Source organism: Perognathus longimembris, chromosome 6 (assembly GCF_023159225.1).
Source record: "Perognathus longimembris pacificus isolate PPM17 chromosome 6, ASM2315922v1, whole genome shotgun sequence".
NCBI lineage: Eukaryota > Metazoa > Chordata > Mammalia > Rodentia > Heteromyidae > Perognathus > Perognathus longimembris.
The window spans coordinates 833,261-853,973 of NC_063166.1; the positions used below are offsets into that span (position 1 = coordinate 833,261).

The 20,713-nt window shown below is 54.6% G+C and overlaps 1 protein-coding gene across 1 annotated transcript; it reads left to right on the forward strand.

The window, feature by feature from the left end:
• The first annotated feature begins 17,177 nt into the window (after window positions 1-17,177).
• On the forward strand, window positions 17,178-20,480 carry LOC125352434 (monocarboxylate transporter 1-like). Its single transcript, XM_048347525.1, is given in 4 exon segments — window positions 17,178-17,217; window positions 17,220-17,711; window positions 17,714-18,590; window positions 20,360-20,480. Coding segments are annotated over 4 exon segments (1,530 nt in total).
• Window positions 20,481-20,713: the final 233 nt, after the last annotated feature.

Genomic DNA, 20,713 nt, shown 5'->3' on the forward strand with positions numbered 1-20,713 from the left:
TGGGTGTTTTTGATGGTAGTGTGGGTATTTTTGATGGTAGTGTGGGATGTTCTGATGGTAGTGTGGGATGTTCTGATGGTAGTGTGGGTGTTTTTGATGGTAGTGTGGGTGTTTTTGGTGGTAGTGTGGGATGTTCTGATGGTAGTGTGGGTGTTTTTGATGGTAGTGTGGGTGTTTTTGGTGGTAGTGTGGGTGTTTTTGATGGTAGTATGGGATGTCTAATGGTAGTGTGGGTGTTTTTGATGGTAGTGTGGGTGTTTTTGATGGTAGTGTGGGTGTTTTTGATGGTAGTGAGGGGTGTTTTTCGGTGTGAGCAATGGACACCATGGGAGGACATGAAAACACTGGTTCCCACTTCCCTCTTGACTAAAATTAAGTTCTGCCACATCTAAAATGCCATTCTACAAACCCTACAAAATCTTAGGATCATTTTTTTTAACTTACAGTAGGTTTAGATTTTGAATAAAGTATGAGGCATAAAAGGTTTAACTGGATTGTTCAGAAACAAGGAACACTCAGCTTTCTGAATTTATTATCCAATCTCATCTCATCCCAGACAGCTGTGCAGTTACCCTGTGGTGATTTCTATCGGCATTCGTCTATGGTTTTGCAAGAGGCAGGGCTAAGAATCTTTAGATAACTGTCACCCCTGGCCCCAAGGGTTGTGACTCACAGTCTACAGGAATTTCTAAATATTACACAGGTGGGAAGCAATCTCTGGAATCCCCACAAGGTTCTTGGGGTCTCCGCTCTTCCTTGGACGGAGGAAAGTGGGAAATGATCTTTTTCTCTTTCTTTCTCCTTCCCTCCCTTCGTTCCTTCCTGCCATTTCTCTCTCTCTCTCTCTTTCTCTCTCCCACCCCCACCTATCTGTGCCTCTAAGGATTTTTAAAACCTAAAGTGAATTCGGTATTACTCATATCATTTTAACAGAAAGTAAGATTGCTAACAAACGTCTTATTTTTCCTATCTAAAAGAAACATTGAGAAATAAGGACTTCCTTTTCCTCCTGACAATTCATCCAACATGATCAGCTATAAAATGGATATTAATTTCCTGTGATATATTTATCTTTATCCCTGAGAAAACACTACGGAACCGTTTCATTTTTAAAGCATGAAGCACAACACCTGATGGGGAATTCGTGAAGATAACAATTGATTCACTCTATCAGGGCCTGTCAGGTCCCAGCTGAGCCCTGGCACCGCCGCCAACCCTCGAGCCTGGGCCCAGGGCAGCAGGATGCAGAGGGGTGGAGCAGAGCCGCTGGCTCGCAGGGCCAAGCGCCGGGCGGGAGAAGACGGCACCACGATGGCGTGGGGAGGCCACAGACTGGGCAGTAACGGAGCATGCTGGCGTCGCTCCAAAACGCAGCAGACCAGGGAAGATGAGATACGGTCAGCTCACAGCAATGGCGGGAGGCAGGCATTCCCCTGCTGCCCCTGAGATTAAGGGAACTAGTCACACGGGGGGAAATGAGACGGGCTAACTTGACATAGCAACACCATCTCTGCTTCAGAGACAGTCCACGGGATGCACTCCTCCAAGAATTCACACTGGTCTGACAAGATGGATGCTTTCCTGAGAAAATTGCCTCCCTCACACTTAAGCAAACTCATGCCTGAAATGCAGCTGGCAGGGCGCCTCCTTATCTCAAAGAGAAGGATCTGTTTTATGGCAGGCTGCATTCTTACCTGGAAACTCAGAAAGTAACACCAGGTGCGATCAGAGCAGAGACAAAGCACCTACCTTTGCAGAACCTGGAAGCCAGGCCCTGCCTTACCCTAGAAATACCCCAACAGCCCAAGGAGCTGCGGTCTCTCCTTTAGAACACCCACCCTCTGTTAGAGGGTACCCCTGTCCTTCTGTCTGTCTGTTAGTCTGCATGCCTGCCTGCTTGCTTGCTTACTCAATAAAGCTCTGCCAGTTGTTGTTTTTGTTTTTGCTCTACCATTGTGACTTGTTCAGAAACTCTTATTCTGCGATGGAAGTCAAGGACCCCAAGTGAAGAGTCCCTACATGTAGAGGAAGCTTCCCCAGCCTTCCCTGTCATCTCCATCCGGTGACAATTCCAGGCCCAGAGATGAAGCAGCCGCACCATGTCTTTGGACATTGCTCCTGGAGACCACTCATCCTTCTTATTAAGCTTTTAGATGCCACTGGCCATGCTGAGAAATGTTCTGCAACATGAAGAATTGTTTGATGCTCCCCTGAAAAAAAAAAGGTGTAAAAAGCTAAACAGAGACACGTTAAGCCATTGCACAACTCTAACCTGTCACTGGCAAATTATCCTTCCACCTTGTCACAAATTATAGTAGCTCAGTGTAAAAGCCTAAGTGAGAATTCTAGAATAGCTTGGCAGTTCCTCCTTTACAGAATTGCGAGCAAATTACTCATGTGCCGAATCTCACTATGCCCTTAGCTACACTCTGAATGTCAACTTCTAAACACAAATCAAAAACTGGGTTGCTGGCCTCTCCGTCTCCAGAATTAGGACAACCAGAAAATGTATCAACCCATCTCCAACCTATGACCATGAACCATCCAGAAAGTTTCTCAGAACAGATTCCCAGAGTGAAGTGGAGTGAACTTCTAAGACTTCTTATCACAGAAGCCCCAACTCCATTTCTACCTCCTTAGCTGCCTTATCTTATTTTTCTAGATAAGGGAAAATAGAAAAACACAATTAAGGCTGGAGATAAATAAGGTTGGAATGACTGTTGTTACTATATCCCACTGACAATGAAAAGCAAAGAAATGCTAATTATTTAGCAATTAGCAGTGCTGTCCTCTTAATTAGAAGTGTACCCTATTAAGAAGACACTTTACAAAATAAATTCTAACTTACTGTGATGATTACCAACTCAGGAAGTAAGGACCACGCAGGCACGAGAATCTGCAAGCGCATTGTACAGTAGCGGCAGCTGTGCTTCCTGGTTGTTCGGGACACTCATTCCCAGACACAGCAAACAGACTGGCTGGGTCCTTCTGAGGGGGTTGAAAGATTTTCCACTCCAGCTCTGAGTGCAAGAGGTGTAAGACACTGGAATGCTGCTGGGAATGCAAAGTAGAACAAGGACTCGTGCCCACACTCATGCCCAAAAAATATGTCTACCCTTGAATCCCAACAATCTGCAAGTCAATTACCTTCCATGGCTTGAAGACAAGAGTTAGCGACATGGTGGCTTTAAACCATGGTCTTTGAGAAGGCATCGGTGCACAAGGAGCCTTTGGTCTGCATCTCATTCGGCTGGAGAATTCCCACTGCTGGCCGATAGGACTTGCTGGCTCTGCCCAAAACGTTTGTGCCTTCAGCACAGTTTATTCCAAACCACACCTGGCCTGTTTCTGGGAGTCTGGTATTTTGGCACATTGTAGACAGAAGAGGCCTCAGGACCCAAGACCCTGGGCTCCAAAGCTCCAGCAAGTTCCTTTAACGTGTGTTGTCCCGACTGAGTACTGGGAGAGTCAGCCCTGCCTGGGTGTATTCTCTGCTCCGCACTCCCTCGCTGTGTCCTTTCCCTTGCTTGCCTTTGCTTTGCATTATTGTTGTGGTTGTTGCTGCTGCTGTTATACTGATGTTTTCTCTCTTTTTGCTCAGACATCAGTGCCTATTTTTAAATGTATTTATTGTTATTGTAAAGGTGATATACAGAGGAGTTACAGTGACGTAGGTCAGGTGAAGAATATGTTTCTTTTGAACAATGCCACCACTCCCCTCCCTTTTCCCTCCACAAGTTGTAGAGTTCATTTTCAATTGTCCACTGGGTACCTTTGATTCTCTAAAAATCAAACCTGGGAGTGATTGTGAGGACCACACATACACCGCAGAAAGAATTTTGCAGATGTGATTAAGATAGGAGGGTGGAGATAAGGTGATTATCTTGGCTCCTAAGGTAATGAAAGCAGAGGTAGAATGGTGTGATTGCTGGTTCTGAAGACAGAAGGAGGAGCTATGGGTCAAGGGAGTGCAAATGGTATTCCTGCAGGTAGGGAAGGGACTGGATTCTTCCCTAAAGACTCTAGGACCCTGTGAATGCTTTGATTCAGTCCATTTCTGATCTACAGAAGTAGGCTGGCAATTTGTGTTATTTTAGGCTGCCAATTCTGTGATGATATTTTATACCAACAATAGGGAACTAATACAGATGCCCTCAAGGTCCAGTGACTTTGGTATATAAAGTATAAAACACTATACGTATGTGTATCAGCTAACTACAATTACTCTCTTTTCTAAACACAGAGACGCTCTTTGTGAATAATCAGAAAGTAAATTCCAAGAGATGACTTGTGATGCATCAAGAGAATTGGAATAAAGCTGGCTGTTGACTGTTTTCCTGACCCGATGACACATGCCAATACCGTGTAGCACATAAAGCTAAACAACTGCCTGACCAAATCATGGTGGGAAAGAAAAAAAAATCTCAGGCTGGCAGCTTATCAGGTTAGAAAACACGGGTAGGTTTTCCTAGAAGGTAACATGATGTTAATTACTGTCAGACAGAGGTAATTGATGGACGGGTCAATAATTCGTATAAAACAAAGCTCCCGCCACCAGGAGAACAGGTGTCCACTTGATGGAAGAGCAAAGTTGGACAATCCACCGCCTTCAATTTCACAGTCCCTGATTCTTCATGGAACTTCCAGAGATCAATTATGTCCTATCAGTGTTAGATCCGAGCCAAACTGTGTGATTTATGAACAAATATCCTGGCACACGGAACGCCTGTTGATTGGACAACTTATTAAATATGAGCTCACCAGATGAGACTAGGAAAGAATTTACACTGAGGGCTTTCCCTCTGCTCTCTAGTTCACCTCCAACTTCTGTTTTATAAATTTGCTCTCTAAATAGCCAGAGGACAAGAGATATTGCTTTTATTTTAAAGCTAAATTAAACACAGTGGTTTAAGGCAGTGATTCAACCGTGCCCATAAAATTCGGATGACTTTACGTTCAATCCAGACTTTCAGAGTGAGAACTGCTAAAGCCCTCTCTCCACTCGGGGTGTCACTCGGGGTGTGTCAGGCCAAGCGCACGTCTCCACACTTAGCCGAAAGAGCCTCTGCCCATCTCACCCGCTGGATGCCATCCCTGATCAGAGGCGAGCTCCGAGTGCGGCGGCCACGGACGGGAGCCACGGGCGGGAGCCACGGGCGGGAGCCACGGGCGGGAGTCACAGGCGGGAGCCACGGACGGGAGCCACGGACGGGAGCCACGGGCGGGAGCCACGGGCGGGAGTCACAGGCGGGAGCCACGGACGGGAGCCACGGACGGGAGCCACGGGCGGGAGCCACGGGCGGGAGTCACAGGCGGGAGTCACAGGCGGGAGCCACGGACGGGAGCCACAGACGGGAGCCACGGGCGGGAGCCACGGGCGGGAGCCACGGGCGGGAGTCACGGGCGGGAGCCACGGACGGGAGCCACGGGCGGGAGCCACGGGCGGGAGCCACGGACGGGAGCCACGGGCAGGAGTCACAGGCGGGAGCCACGGACAGGAGCCACGGACGGGAGCCACGGACGGGAGCCACGGTTCACAGATTCTGCGCTGACTTCCTGCCTAGGGCACCAGGGATGTTTCTTCCCCCTTTAACCCCCCCGTGTTCCCTTACTATATCCTGCTATACTAAATACCTCCTTGCTAAACTTCCCCCCTCGTGAGACATCGCACAACATTTCTCCTCGCAGATCTCGAGGGTGGGAGCTGGGAGCGCCCTCGGCGCTCAGCGTGTCCCAGCCCCTTCCGGGCCCTTCTTCCCTCCCAGTCTCCAGGGAGTGCTTCCCCCCGTCGTGCCGGAAGGCCCGTCTCAGGGGCGCGGTTGTCGGGGGTCAGCAGTAGAGCGCTAGCATGCGCGCAGCCATGACCGCTGCCCTGGTCCCATTCCTCTCGACGAGACAGCGTCATTCATCCTCTTCCTGCTCTTTGGACTTAACCCCGCTAAGTGTTGTTATCATCTCCTGTGTACCAGAGTGTGCTTCATGCCTGCCTGTGCATGTGTGTCTATGCACACACACACACACTGTTCCTACATGTCTGTACATGTGTGTGCAGGTCCACACGGTTCCTACGTCATCCGTGTGTGTGTGCATGCACGTACGTGAACACACATGCGTGTACACACACACTGTCCGGTTCTTTGAAGGGAAGAACCTAGGTTTTTCGGTTCTTCCTGCACCCTGGCTGCGTGCACGGCGCTGTCCACAGAGCAAGCGGCCGGTAGGGACAGAAGCTAAGCCGCCCTCCCGAGCGCCTTGGACAGCCGTGGTTGAGGTGGGCAGCGTCGCGTTCCTCGCTCCTTCCCGATGGCAGGATGCAGGCTCTGCGGCGCCCCAGGCGCCCCGTAGAGCTGCTCCAGGCCTTCGGCTGGCAGCCAGCTCGTCCTTGAAGCGCCTCCTCTGTCCACGCCCCAGGCGCCCCAGTCCCCTCCTCTCGCCCCACGCCGGGGCCTGGCGTCCCGGCACAGGCCACTCTTGTGGCAGCACGGGCCCCACATCCCGACCCTGCGACGGGCACGCGTGAGAGCCTGCTGACGGCCCCCGTGCCAGGCCTCTCGACCCAAGGCCACGCGCTGTGGAATGAGGCACTGCAGTGTGGAGCCTTGGAGGAGCTGCTAGAGTCCTAACTTCTTCATCTCTCTTCACACGTCCCCCATCCAAGTCTTGTCTTTGCACCAAGGGCGGTTGAGCGGGGCCCTCCACTGCACGTCCGGGCGGTGGCAAAATCCGAGACCGTCAGGGCCAGGAAATGCAAGAGTCGAGGAAGGTGTGTCACCGGCAGCAGGTAGACAGCATGCAGGACTTACTTCCCAAGCAACGCCTTCCTCAGAAAGAGGAACTTGGGGGATCTGCCCCAGGAGTCCGCATGCTTCCCGGGCATCACGTGCCGTGTGCTTGGTGGCAGGGTTGCCACCCACGAGCCGAGTATCTGTGCAAGCTCCTCCCCCACCCCTTTATTACCATGTCACTTCCTGAGTCTGTCCCCAGGCAGTGAAATTGAGAGCCGATTCACACAAGGAACCACGCAGTGTATGGGTCTGTGCGCATCTCCCCACCCGCCACGAGAGGATCTGGCTCACTTCCCGCGCGAGATTTGCCTGCCTTGGTGAGGAGGAGAAATGCTGGCATCTCCCGTGGATTACAATAACTGTAAACCCCTGATTTGAAAGGGCCTCTGGGCCTGCTGCCGGGCTGTGCTCAGGCAGCGGAGGGTTTGGGTCCCCTTGAATTGCGTTCTACTGCAGTGTGGACAGTGGCGGGGAGGGAGGGAGGGAGGGCAGGCGGCCCGCCCGCCCATCAGCCCAGCCGCCTGGAGCCTCCGAGAGACCCAGCTCCTCAGCCTTCAGAAGCACCGGTGGCAGACTGCCAGGAGAGGCACTGCCTAATGCAGAGCTGCGTCCTCGTGAAGCAGAAGCCTGGAGACCGGGGCCGCGGAACGAGGCGTCCGTGGTCTGCTCTACAAGCGAGAGGTAGAGGAAGAAATACAGGAAAGCCCATGACGAACAAGTGGGAAAAAGTAGTCCCAGGAGCATACTCCCCTTCTTTACTATTTATTGAGTTTATTTCCATCTTGGGCACAAAGTAATAATATAGAGCAGGCAGGGCGCTTAGGGTAGAAATGGTGCATGAGTTCTACTAATGAAATGGCTTCAACATTTAGTGATTTGCCTTTCCTGTGATGCTGTCAATTGCATAAGACAGAAGCAACTTTCCATATATATCACATAACTATAGAGAGAGAGATGTAGCTATATAGTTACATATAGATATAGATACACATCCATGTATATTTAAAGACATTTGCTTTTTTGAGGTAAGTTGAAACTACTAGGTTTAAAGTCAGAGGAAGTATACTACTATAAAGCTGAAGAGAAAGTGATTTATTACAATTGACAATTTTAGCATAAGTAGATATAAATATATATGTTTGGAGAATACAAATAGTTTTGCAGTTTGCCACAAGCCTAAAATTCGGTAAGGTTTTTACATGCTTTTCTTTTCATTTTAATTCATTAGCCAATGGAGGGCAAATATTTAGCTCATAAATCAAGATATGCAGAGAAAATGTACTTTCTTGGTTTGTCTATAATCAGTCTTCCTCCCAAGTTGGTAAAAAACAAAAAAGATTTACCTAAGTGTGCAACCTATTTATGTGAGATCTGATCCTACCGTTTGGTTGGCTGTTTGGGGCAGGAATGAGTTTTTACCCCAGGGCCTTGCCCAGTGCTCTACACTTGAGCCACTCCCACAATTCCTTTTTGCATTGTTGAGCTTCAAGATGGGGTCTCTCTTTAGGCTCAACTGGGCTTTGATCCTCCTTTTTATGTCTCCCTTCGTTCCTGGCACAACAGGCACTTTTTCTTCGCTCTGGGCTGGACTACAACCCCTCAATCTCTGTTCCCAAAGGAGCTGGAATTGCAGGCCCCAGAGCAAGTGGGGCTGGGTATGGCCCTCAGGTCCGCACGGATTTCATACCACGCCAAATCCCACCCCTGGGCGCTGCAGGCCAGGTCCTGCTGACCCTTCCGTGCTCGCCCCGGGCTGAGGTCTTGTGTGTTTCTCCCGCCTGGGCCAGGGCTGGCAGGGCTCCCCAAGAGACGAACCCGGCCCTGCCCAAGGTGGTCCCCGTGGCCAGGCTCCTGGGGGGTGGGAGTGGGCTCCCACCGGGCCTCAGCTCAGAGGACTCCACGCCCCGCCCTGCCAGAGTGTCAGGGGCCACGCCAGAGCAAGAGGGAAGGGGGGAATCTATCCTCCAGAACCCTCCAATGCCCAGTGCGTAGCCGGCACCTGCAGGCACCTGGACACCTTCCTCCCGCCACAGAGCTCTCCAGGTTCTGCTTTGAAAGGGGCCACCGTCCTCATCTTCCATGGTGGAGCCACATCAGGCCTCGCGGGGTGCGGCTTCCCTGGCTGAGGGGCCCATCCGACGGTGGCGGCGCAGGGGCCCCGTCGTTCTCCAGACGTGGCGCTGTGAGCCCAAGCGCAGCGCGCGGTGGCACAGGCGCCCGGGCCGCCCCGCCCGCGGAGCACTCGGTGGTGACGCCTGTCCGTGAGGGACGGCCGTTCTGACCAGCTGGCTTGCAGACTGGACATCCTCTCCGTACGATGGAATCATTCTGGAAATGCCCATCGGCGCCCCCGTCAGCGTGACGCTCGCCCCGTCACCTCAGCCACTCAAGAGCCGCGCTGGCAGGCGAGGCCCGGGTCACAGTGCAGTCCCCCCTGTGCTCTGCCCCAGGGTACCCCTCCCCAAGGCCGGCCTCTGCCTGTCCCCCTCCAAGGCCGGCCTCTGCCTGTCCCCCCCTCCCCAAGGCCGGCCTCTGCATGCCCCCCCTCCCCAAGGCCGGCCTCTGCCTGTCCCCCCCCCCCAAGGCCGGCCTCTGCATGCCCCCCCTCCCCAAGGCCGGCCTCTGCCTGTCCCCCCCTCCCCAAGGCCGGCCTCTGCCTGTCCCCCCCTCCCCAAGGCCGGCCTCTGCCTGTCCCCCCCCTCCCCAAGGCCGGCCTCTGCATGCCCCCCCCTCCCCAAGGCCGGCCTCTGCATGCCCCCCCCTCCCCAAGGCCGGCCTCTGCATGTCCCCCTCCCCAAGGCCGGCCTCTGCCTGTCCCCCCCTCCCCAAGGCCGGCCTCTGCCTGTCCCCCCCCAAGGCCGGCCTCTGCCTGTCCCCCCCTCCCCAAGGCCGGCCTCTGCCTGTCCCCCCCTCCCCAAGGCCGGCCTCTGCATGCCCCCCCTCCCCAAGGCCGGCCTCTGCATGCCCCCCCTCCCCAAGGCCGGCCTCTGCATGCCCCCCCCAAGGCCGGCCTCTGCATGCCCCCCCCTCCCCAGGCCGGCCTCTGCCTGTCCCCCCCCTCCCCAAGGCCGGCCTCTGCCTGTCCCCCCCCAAGGCCGGCCTCTGCCTGTCCCCCCCTCCCCAAGGCCGGCCTCTGCATGCCCCCCCCCTCCCCAGGCCGGCCTCTGCATGCCCCCCCCTCCCCAAGGCCGGCCTCTGCATGCCCCCCCCTCCCCAAGGCCGGCCTCTGCCTGTCCCCCCCCCAGGCCGGCCTCTGCATGCCCCCCCCTCCCCAGGCCGGCCTCTGCCTGTCCCCCCTCCCCAAGGCCGGCCTCTGCATGCCCCCCCCCTCCCCAAGGCCGGCCTCTGCCTGTCCCCCCCCTCCCCAAGGCCGGCCTCTGCCTGTCCCCCCCTCCCCAAGGCCGGCCTCTGCCTGTCCCCCCTCCCCAAGGCCGGCCTCTGCCTGTCCCCCCTCCCCAAGGCCGGCCTCTGCATGCCCCCGTGTAACCACCTCTGTGCAGACCTGCCTTGCAAATGGCAGGCACCAGGGTCTGAGAGGAGGCGCGCAGGCGCTCCGTGCGCGTGACGGAATGGGAGCCGCGGTTCCACCGTCTCACCGTGACCTTGTCCTTTCTTCTCCTAAGTATCTCAGGAGACTGAGTTTAAGATCCAACTTCCATTTTGAGTATAGGAAGCATATTCAAAGAAAACTCTTATATTTCATTTGACACAGAGAATCATTCTTTCCGTGAAGGATGAAGGAAAGACAATGTGATCTTTGCTGGCTTCAATGCGACAAGATTTACACACTTGTGTGCCCAATGAAAGATTTACACACTTGTGTGCCCAATGGCTGCTTCTGCATGTCGTTACGTGACTGTTCTGATTTTAAAAACGAAACGCTGCCACAGGGTTCTGAGTAACTACGTGTGCACGAACGCACAGGCCCATGAACGCCTCCAAAACAGAAGTCACACCTCCTCCTTTCTATCCCAACAGCCACGGTGGGAGAGCAAGGTGAGCAACGGACGGACAAAGATGGAGCCCCGAACGGCTGTGACTCGAAGCAGATAACAAATCCATCATGAATGGGAAAAGAGCAGGGAAAGAAAGACACATGGACTGCACGTCCAGGTGCCTGGGCATTTTAGCCATTGTGGGGGAATTTAGTACCCAACAAACGCAAGGCTTTTTAGAATACTGCCAAACTACTATTAGACCACTCTGCCTCCCATTTTTCGCTCATAGAAAGACCTATGAAAGGAACCATTTGGCAAGGAATGAGAACCATTTGAATTGCCTGAGCCTTAAAACACTACCAAAGTAAAACTGCATTTGGTTTAATTAAATCCAAGTGAAAAGATATCACAATTCTCTTTCGTATTTCAAAGAGAATCTACAGGCTTCAAAAATTCATGGAAACCTGAGTAATGAGTTCCTAGGAGTGAAAGTTCTTTAAGATTTTAAAAGGTTTTGAAGTCACATATTTCATACACATGATTTCTAGCAACCTCTTTTTTCTTCCTTTGAATACACGTAGATGAAATTGTGATCTACTTGTGCAGTGGAGAGGGGTCCCCAAACGAGGGCCTTCGGTTGCTCTCTCCGGAAGTGATGGCCTTGGTTGACGCAGACGTATGTGATGTTGGTTTGGGCAGCTATGGGAAAATCGCCCTGGAGTTAGTGTCTTACAAATAACAGGATTTTATTTCTCACAGCTCCAGAGATTGAGAAGATCGTGAAGGAGAGAGCTGATCGGTGTGTTTGAGGGTTTGGGGCTCTGGTTCCTGGGTGGCACTGAGTCATGGACTCCCACCACGGAAGGGGCAAGGCGCTCCCTGGGTCTGCCCCCCCACCCCGCACGGCTGCCCCCAGGCCACAGGCCGCCCCTTACCCTTCAGCCAGCCTCCCCAGTTCCTCATGCCGTCCCCCCGCGGCCCGGAGGAGGCCCCCCTCCTAACGCCATTGCTTTGGGGATGATAGACTCCCACGTGTGCAGCCCGGAGGGACGCCACCCCGTCTCTAACACTCAGCCATCTTCAGGGCGTATCTGTAACCTGTGTGACTCCGGCTCCGTGAGGCCCCCCCCGCCCCCCCCTCCCGCGGCTAGCAGCCTTCCTCCCTCAGCTGCCTGCGCTTCTCCCTCCCACACGGATGTTCTCCAGGTGTGGGGTGGGCACCGGGGCCTCCTTCCCACCCGGCACCGCGCTCCCGGCTCCTGGGGGCCCCGTGCTCGTGACCAGCACGTGGACTGAGCTGGGCCACGTGGGGCCTCTGTGGCCACATTTTGACTCTGGGAAAGGAAAGCCAAATAGTTACAAAAACTAGACTGAGTGGCGGGTACAGGGGTTTCCAATGAGGGAGACTGAGTCCTCCTCCCAAACCCACGCATAAACATGAGCGCTCAGCGTCCCCCCATTCTTCGAAGCAGCAGTGGGGCCGTAGAGGTGCTCTGGGGACACACTGTAATACTCTGTGGCAGTTTAAAATTCTCTGAAGCAAAAAGGACATTTCTGTTTGCCCTATTTTTAGAAAGAAAAGCAAATAACTCCCGTAGCGAGCTTCGGAGAGACCACTTGGAAATAAAATCGGTAAGAAAGCAGGCCCAACACGCGTGCAGTCCTGCGGTGCAGCTACACACACAGAGAACTCCATCACTGACAGGAGAGCTGCGAGGCCAGCAGCGGCCGGGGGGGGGGGGGACCCACGGCGGGCTGCACGGCCACCCCGGTGCGTCACAGACGCCGGGGCGTAACACGTCCTAACAGTCATGTACCTCTTTGTTAGGAAGATAGATCCCACGTCTCCCGGGTCATTTTTCATGTCATTTCTAACGAAATAGCGATGCCCCTCTCGATGGTGCAAAACGGATCGGAGCGAACAGCAATTGTGCGAGGGCGCTGTGAGGGCGCTGAGCTGGGGACCTGGGCCGGGAGGCTCCGAGCTGCACCCTGCAAGGCCCAGCGAGCCGGGCGGGTGGTGCCCACCGTGGGGGGAACGGCAGCTCCCGTCCTCTCCAGGGGCTGCAGCTCGATCCCGTGCAGGCAGCCAGGCCAACCCCCGAGACGCTGGGGGAAACGCGGAGCGCCTCCCCCACCAGCAAACCGCCCCCTGCCCGATGAGAGCAAGCCATCTCCATTTCCAAGAGACCTGTCCGTGGAAGTCACGCACCCGGCAGGAGGCCTACAACTGCCCCCCCCCACACACACACACACACGTGCATGGCTCCCCAGGGCGCCTGCTGAGAGCTTCGGTGTTTCTTCTACTAGAAGGCTCGTCCTCTGATTGCTCTGGAGTAACAGAGAGAAGGAGCGAGCAGTCTTTCCTAGGAACCCTGAGGCTAACGCTGGCTGGGGGAGGAGAAGAGGCCGCGGGGGACTGTGGGGCAGAACAGGGCAGGCCATGGAGCACAGAGTTGATTCCTACATTGGTAAGGAACTAGTCTGGCTCTTAACTAAGGGGAGTAGAAAGACACGTTTAAAAATCACTCTCGTGGGAGCTGGTGGCTCACATCTGTAATCCTAGCAACTCAGGAGGCTGAGATCTAAAAATTGAGGTTCAAAGTCAGCGTAGGCAGACAAATCAGAGAGACTTTTGTCTCCAAGCAACCAGTAGAAAGAGGGAAATGGAGATGGGGCTCAGCTGATAGAACACTGGCCTTGATGAAGACACCAAGTGTGACCACGAGGCCCTAAGTTCCAGTCCCAGCACGCACACACGCACACACACACACACACACACACACCATTCTCACTGCGGTGGACAGAATAGATGGTACACGGCTCATGGCAGAGAACAGAAGCAGTTGACTTGCCAAGGTGCAGGGGAGGTAGAGATGGAAGCAGTGGGAAGCGTGGCTGGTGACGAGACGTGGACAGGAAGCAGAGAGTGTGCAGAACAATCATTATTACTCGTTTACGCACTGACACTATGACATTGGGTCTAGCTGTTGTCTTTCTCCACAAGCTTGTGCCTCTGTCTCACTTCAAGAAATAAGAAATCACGGTGAAGAAAAATAGTGGTGGTTTAATTATTCTAAAATTAAAAATAGCCCTCATTAATCATCCTACAATACCGCCTATCTGTACAATGCTGTGCTGAGGAACAAAAATGCAAAGATTCAAAACTGGAAAGCTCAAAGATGAATAAGGTATAGCAGGGGTTTGCGACTGATTACACTTAAACTCCAGCATCACCTCACGGGGGGGGGGCAACCCCCCCAGATCAACTCAGACACTCCCCAGGTCTGCTCTCCCCTGTGGTGAGCCTACAGGGGTGCAGAGAGAAAGGTCACCTGGCCGACCAGCCACGGAGACCCAGCACCAGACTCACGTCCCCCCGGCGCACAGGGAAATGAGGAGCCGTGAAGAGGAGGAGAGTCCACGAAAACCCACCGTGCTCTCAGACTCGCCCCCCCACAGCAGGGGCCATTGCTTCCCTTCCATTCTGTGCCGTTGTTCTACACCGTCGTAATTGCCAAGCTTTTCATAATGTCCTTTATTCCATATTACTTCACATCTTGACTTTCCATTTAGAGAGCATTTTAAAGGGGGAAGATAAAACCTGCACCCTAGTGCATTTCACATTAGCTATTCGTGTCCACTCTTATTTTAATTTGGCATTTGAGTTACAATGCTGTATTTCTTTTGTGTCATTATATTTCAAGTTCCTCAAGTCAAGAATTTGATTAATTACAATATGGCTATGGTGCCCATATCTAGAAAGCTTAACATATATTAAATAATCATCATTTCAATATCAGAACAAATTAAAGGAAAGCTCAAACTGTTAACACTGCACCTCAGGAAAAAATTCTCTGTAAAAAGAATGCATCATTCCCATTCTTCTTATTCACATCTTTAAGACGTTATTCTTCTCTACAAGAAGGATGTCAGTGTTTAGAAAATTAGCTCTTGGAAGCCTCTACTTCTAATCTGGATGAGATCATTCCTACCTGAATAATCAAAAATGAAACAAGGTTTCAAGGCGCTGGACACAAGGAAATGGAGGACAGTGCCCCTGAGCTCCAGGCAGGACCTGAAGCCAGGCCCGCAGGGGCTCCGGCGGTGTGATCCGGCGGAGGAAACTACTCAACACCTGGGAACCTGCTCTCCAGTCAGACCCAGCGCCAGACAATGCTGAGGACGTCTGAAGGGACATTCAGAGCACTGCACCCCAGTGGTGGGAAATAATTAATCTAGGCTGAAGATTAGTACAGTCCTGCTTAATGCATTAGAAAATTAAACCTGAAAAGATCAAAACTGCTCCAAAGGCAGTTAACTGCCTCTCAGAACAAACCAAGAGGCCTACAGATGCTACAGATGCAGTACGATACCCAGTTCTCATCAAGAGTCAAGATTACCAACGCAGACTGCAGCAGCCGACACAGGTGGCAGTTAGTAAACAAAGACATTGACGTAGTTATTCTGTATACTCTGACATTTAAACAGATGTTGAAATATAAATGAGATCTAAATCAAGCTTCCATGGATGAAATATAATACCTAAGTTCAAAAATACACTGAATGAATTGAAGGCAGATGCAACTTTAAAAAAAAAGGTTAGTGATCATGAAGCTACAGCAATAGAAACTTTAACATAGGAAAAAACATTTTTAAAAGTGAAAAGGAATCAATGAACTCAGGACACATACGTGACCTACCCTTTGTGTGATTTGAGTCCCAAATAATAACACGGTGAAGGGAAAAGTAGAAAATTTATTTGCAGAAATAACATCTGAAGCCTTTTCAACTTAATTATAAGTATAAATTTACAGATTCAGAGCCTCAATAAACTCTCAGCACAAGAACTGTGAGAAAAGCTAGAGTGGAGTACAGCGTAAGTGAATTACTGCATACCGAGAGTAAGGAGGAAATCTCAAAGTAGCTTTAAAAAATACCAAACGAGCTTAGTACCTAAGTCAAGACTGCCAATGAAGCAAAGAAGCTACAATCCATAATGCTGAGAATAAATTGACAAGAATGATTGGGGAAAAAGATACTGAAATAGTTTTCAAATGCTAGCTCATACGTTCCAAAATGAAGGGGACACTGGTAATGATAATACCAGAGTGAAAGGACAAAGTACAAATTGAGACATCATTTTCAAGATTAGTGAGCAAAGATGACACAAAACCTCTCAGAACCCAGCAATAGGAATACAAGCTTCTCATCTCAAAAATGGCAAAGGCTTTTTAAACAGATGCTTCACCAAAGAAGCATATTGCTGGTAAAGGAACATATGCAAAGGTACTCAACTTCTAAGCTCCAGGGAATTGCAACTCGGTCTATGATTGGATTCCTTCATGGCCAGTTAGAACATCTGAAATTAAAAAGGCTGATTTTACCAAGGCCTGCCCAACACAAGAGGAACTTTCTGTAACTTTCTGTGGCCACATGACTCATGGTAATACGTAATTACACCGTAACTTTGGAAGTCGTTTGGCACCTTACTAATAATATAAGCACTTGGCAGCCCATTTTACTCCAATATTCCCTCAAATAAGAATAACAATAATTAGTAATAATTGGCCAATGCTCCTGCTGCGGGCCTGGCCCCTGCGACTGGAAATGAAACAGGACGCGTGGCTTGCAAAGTCAAGACGGAACGCAAGACGGCGAAGAGGACCGCGGCCACCTGGCTCCCGCAGACGGGCCTGGCCGGGGGGGGGGGGGGGGGGGGGGGTCCCCGGAAGCGTCCGGAACCTCGTGATGACGCTCACACGTCCTCGGGCGCGGTCAACCGAATGCTGGCGTTTACACTGTACTTCAGGCATGCACGCACCAACGAGTTGCGCTGCGTTCTTCTGTTGTATTTCTCTACGGCACACGTGGTGAGATAAAGGGTGTGTTGACCTAGGCCCTAGCGATACTGTCGTTTTGGGTGTGTCCGGTGAGATGACATTAAAAGAGCCTTTTTACCATCTGGTCACTTGGCAGAAAGCAAGTTCCCCTTCCGGAGCGCGCGCATCTCCTGCCCGCACGCGCGCGCCTGGAGCCCGCGCCCGGAGCGCCCGCTCGGGGCCTGGGGGGGGGGGGGGCAGCATGCGCCCTGCGCACCTCGGAGCGGGGGGGGGGGGGGCAGCATGCGCCCTGCGCACCTCGGAGCGGCGGGGGGGGGGGCAGCATGCGCCCTGCGCACCTCGGAGGGGGGGGGGCAGCATGCGCCCTGCGCACCTGGGGGTGCCTCTCGGGGCTCGCACCTCGGAGCTCGGGTGGCGCACGCCCTGCGCGCTCTCTCTCGGGGCCTCGGAGGTCGGCGGCGCGCGTCGGGGCCTCGCACCTCGCACCTCGGGCGGCGCGTGCGCCCTGCGGCCCGGGCACAGCGCGCCCCCCCCCCCCCACCGCCCCCCCACCCCCGGCGCGCGCCCAACGATCTCCGGTGCGGGGGGCCGAGCCCGTCTCCCACACCGGGATGCCGCCCCCACCGGCCAACCCGCTGGGCTACACGCCCCCGATGGCGGCTGGGGCTGGGCCGTGGTGTTCGGCTCCTTCATCTCCATCGGCTTCTCGTACGCGTTCCCCAAGTCCATCACCGTCTTCTTCAAGGAGATCGAGTCCATCTTCGACGCCAGCACCAGCGAGGTGTCGTGGATCTCGTCCATCATGCTGGCGGTCATGTACGCGGGCGGCCCCATCAGCAGCGCGCTGGTGAACCGGTACGGCAGCCGGCCCGTGGTGCTGGTGGGCGGCTGCCTGGCCAGCGCGGGGCTGGCGACGGCCTCCTTCTGCAGGTCGGTGCGGGAGCTGTACGTGTGCATCGGCGTGGTGGGCGGCCTGGGGCTGGCCTTCAACCTGAACCCGGCGCTCACCATCATCGGCAAGTACTTCTACCGGAAGCGGCCGCTGGCCAACGGGCTGGCCATGGCCGGCAGCCCCGTGTTCCTCTCCACGCTGGCGCCGCTCAACCAGGCCTTCTTCCGCTTCTACGGCTGGAGGGGCAGCTTCCTCATCTCGGGGGGCTGCTGCTCAACTGCTGCGTGGCGGGCTCCCTCATGCGCCCCATCGGGCCCCCGCCCGGCGCGGCCCAGCAGGCGGGCGGCGCGGACGGGAGGCGGCCCGAGGCCGGCGGGGAGCCCGGGGAGGCCCCGGCCGCCGGGAGGCCGCGCCCCGGGGGCGGAGGCGGCGGAGGGGGCGGCGGCGGGGCCCCCGCGCGGCGGCGCCTGCCCCGGGACTCGCTGCTGCTGCACCGCGGCTTCCTCTTCTACCTCTCCGGGAACCTGGTCATGTTCTTCGGGCTCTTCGCGCCCCTGGTCTTCCTGGCCAACTACGGCAAGACGCAGGGCTTCTCGAGCGAGGAGGCGGCCTTCCTCCTCTCCATCCTGGCCTTCGTGGACATGGGGGCCCGGCCCACCATGGGCTTCGTGGCCAACAGCGACCGGGTGCGGCCCCGCATCCAGTACTTCTTCGCCAGCGCCTGCGTGGCCAACGGGCTCTGCCACCTGCTGCTGCCGCTGGCGCGGAGCTACCTGGGCTTCTGCCTGTACGCGGGCGTCTTCGGCTTCGCCTTCGGCTGGCTCAGCTCGGTGCTGTTCGAGACGCTGATGGACCTGGAGGGCCCGCAGCGCTTCTCCACCACGGTGGGCGTGGTGACCATCTCGGAGTGCTGCCCGGTGCTGCTGGGCCCGCCGCTGCTGGGCCGCCTCAAGGACCTGTACGGGGACTACAAGTACACCTACTGGGCCTCGGGCGCCGTGCTGGTGGCCTCGGGCGTCTACCTCTTCCTGGCCATGGGCGTCAACTACCGCCTCCTGGAGCGGGAGCGCCGCGCGCCGGCGCGGGAGGAGCCCAGCCGCGAGGCGGCCGGGGCCGGGGGCGGCCCGGAGAGGCCCCGGGGGCCGCCCGCTCCGCGACGCCCCCGCCGCCGCCCCCGCCCCCGCCGCCGCCCCCGAGGAGCGGAGCCCGGCCCGGCCCCGGGAGCCGGAGGAGGAGCCGGCGGCGGAGGAGCCGGAGGCGGCGCGCGAGGCGCCGGGGCGCCGGGGGCGGGAGGAGGGGAGGAGGAGGAGGAGAACCCCGTGTGACCCTGGGCCAGGCCCGGACGCGCCCCGCGGGCCCCCGCCGTCGGCGCTGCGCAGGGCCGGCGGCGGGCGCTCGTGCGGGAGAGGCGCCGGGTGGGCTCCCACCTGACTTTCCAGGCCGGGGCCGGCGGGGAAGGTGGGAAGGACGCGGGGCTGGGCGGGGGCCACGCGCCCGGCGGTGCGCACAGACCTGAGGCCTGGCCTTGGAAGGCCTGGGCCTCGGAAACCATCCCGCTGGATTCATCTATTTTGAGTGCCACATTAAAGGGAAAAATGAACACCGAGTTTGCGTGAGGTGTGCGTGATGCCCGGCCAGGCGCGGCGCTCGGAGCGCGGGGGAGCGGGGAGACACCCGGGAGACGCCGCGCTGCCCTCGGGCGGCTACCGGGCGGTGACCCCCCCCCCCCCGGCCAGCGCCCCTTCCGAAACCCTGTGGCACTGCACCACACACACACAAAATAGTATTGAAATGCACACAGTGGTGCACACACCAGCTTGCCGTGCCGTGGGGAGGCATTCCAGGCATCAGAGCGCTCGGAAGTCGGACCCGGAGAGCACTGAAATCTTTGCGTGCATGCATTTTGGTTTGAGGTCTTTGGCTTGGGGGTTGTGCCAGGGATCGAACCCAGAGCCTCGGGCATGCTCTGGCACCGACTGGCCTATCCCCCCGCCCCCTGGAATTTCCCCCCAACTTTTCCCCTTCGCTTTCTAGGGGTCCTGTTTGTGTCGTTCATATTTGCTTCTAGCCAGGAGCTGTATGTGAGAGGCCCAGTACAGACTGAGTGTGCGCACACGCGCGTGTGCGCGCGCCCGTGTGCATACACACGTACATGCAGTGTCTGTGTACACGGATACATGCAGCGCGGGTGGGTGGGGTTTGATTTTTTTTTCTTTTTTTCAGTATTTACAAAATAAGGCCAAAGAACTTTGACCCCAGGCAATCCAATAAAGATAAAATTGAAGTGGAAGTTGCTAAATATGCTTGCCTTAACATGTCCATTTTTTCATGGTTTCTTTTTTTTGTTGGTTCTGGGCTTCAACGCCTGAGCACAAAGGCTATCGCTCCACCACTTTGAGCCACGGCACCATTTCTGGCTTTTTGGTAGTTAATTGGCGCTGAGAACCTCACAGAGTTTCCTGCTCAGCCTGGCTGCAGACCATGATAATCAGATCTCAGCCTCTTGAGTAGCTAGGATATCCGACAGGGGTGAGCCACTGACATCTAGCTTTAGTTTATTTTTTGAAGATTAAAATAAATCATCTTCAAATTGTGGGCTTTTCTCTTTCATTAGCACTTGTGACTTACACCAAGTGAGGGGCTTCACTGTGATAGTTCCACGTGTACATATAAACTGTGTGTAAGGCTCAGAGCTACATGCTTCTCTCTGAGGATTCTGTCATTGTCTCCTTCATGCTTAGGCTTTTTTTTTTTTTTTACTACATATTGAAATTGTCCTTGAGGCAGAAAGATTTCATGCTGAGAGGCTCCCTGGTGGACACAATAATGAAGATTGCTCCGTGGATACGTTGATTCTTTCAAGCTTTAGCCCTGCATTGACCCCCAAGTATTAAATCCCAGGGTGTGGATGTATGTGCGCTACATTTATGCCGGGCTGGAGGGGTTTCATGTGGGGTTTCGTGTGGTCCTGTCGAGGTTACCTGCTCTGGGCCACGGCGGTGGTGCGATCACCGGGCCCTAACTTTATGGCTGCTGCCTACGAAAACTTCTTCCTCAAGGTTATGTCAAGCCTGGGTACCGGCACTACATTTTTCCTGTCCCATTAATTATAAAGCAAATTAATTATAAAGTGAAATTCCTTTGTGACCTCAATTTCCCTGACCAGCTGAATGTAAGTACACCTAAGACACTGCCAGCTCGTGAATTTTAGAAAGAAAAAAGAATTTCTTGTAATCTATTGATTGTAGCTTAATC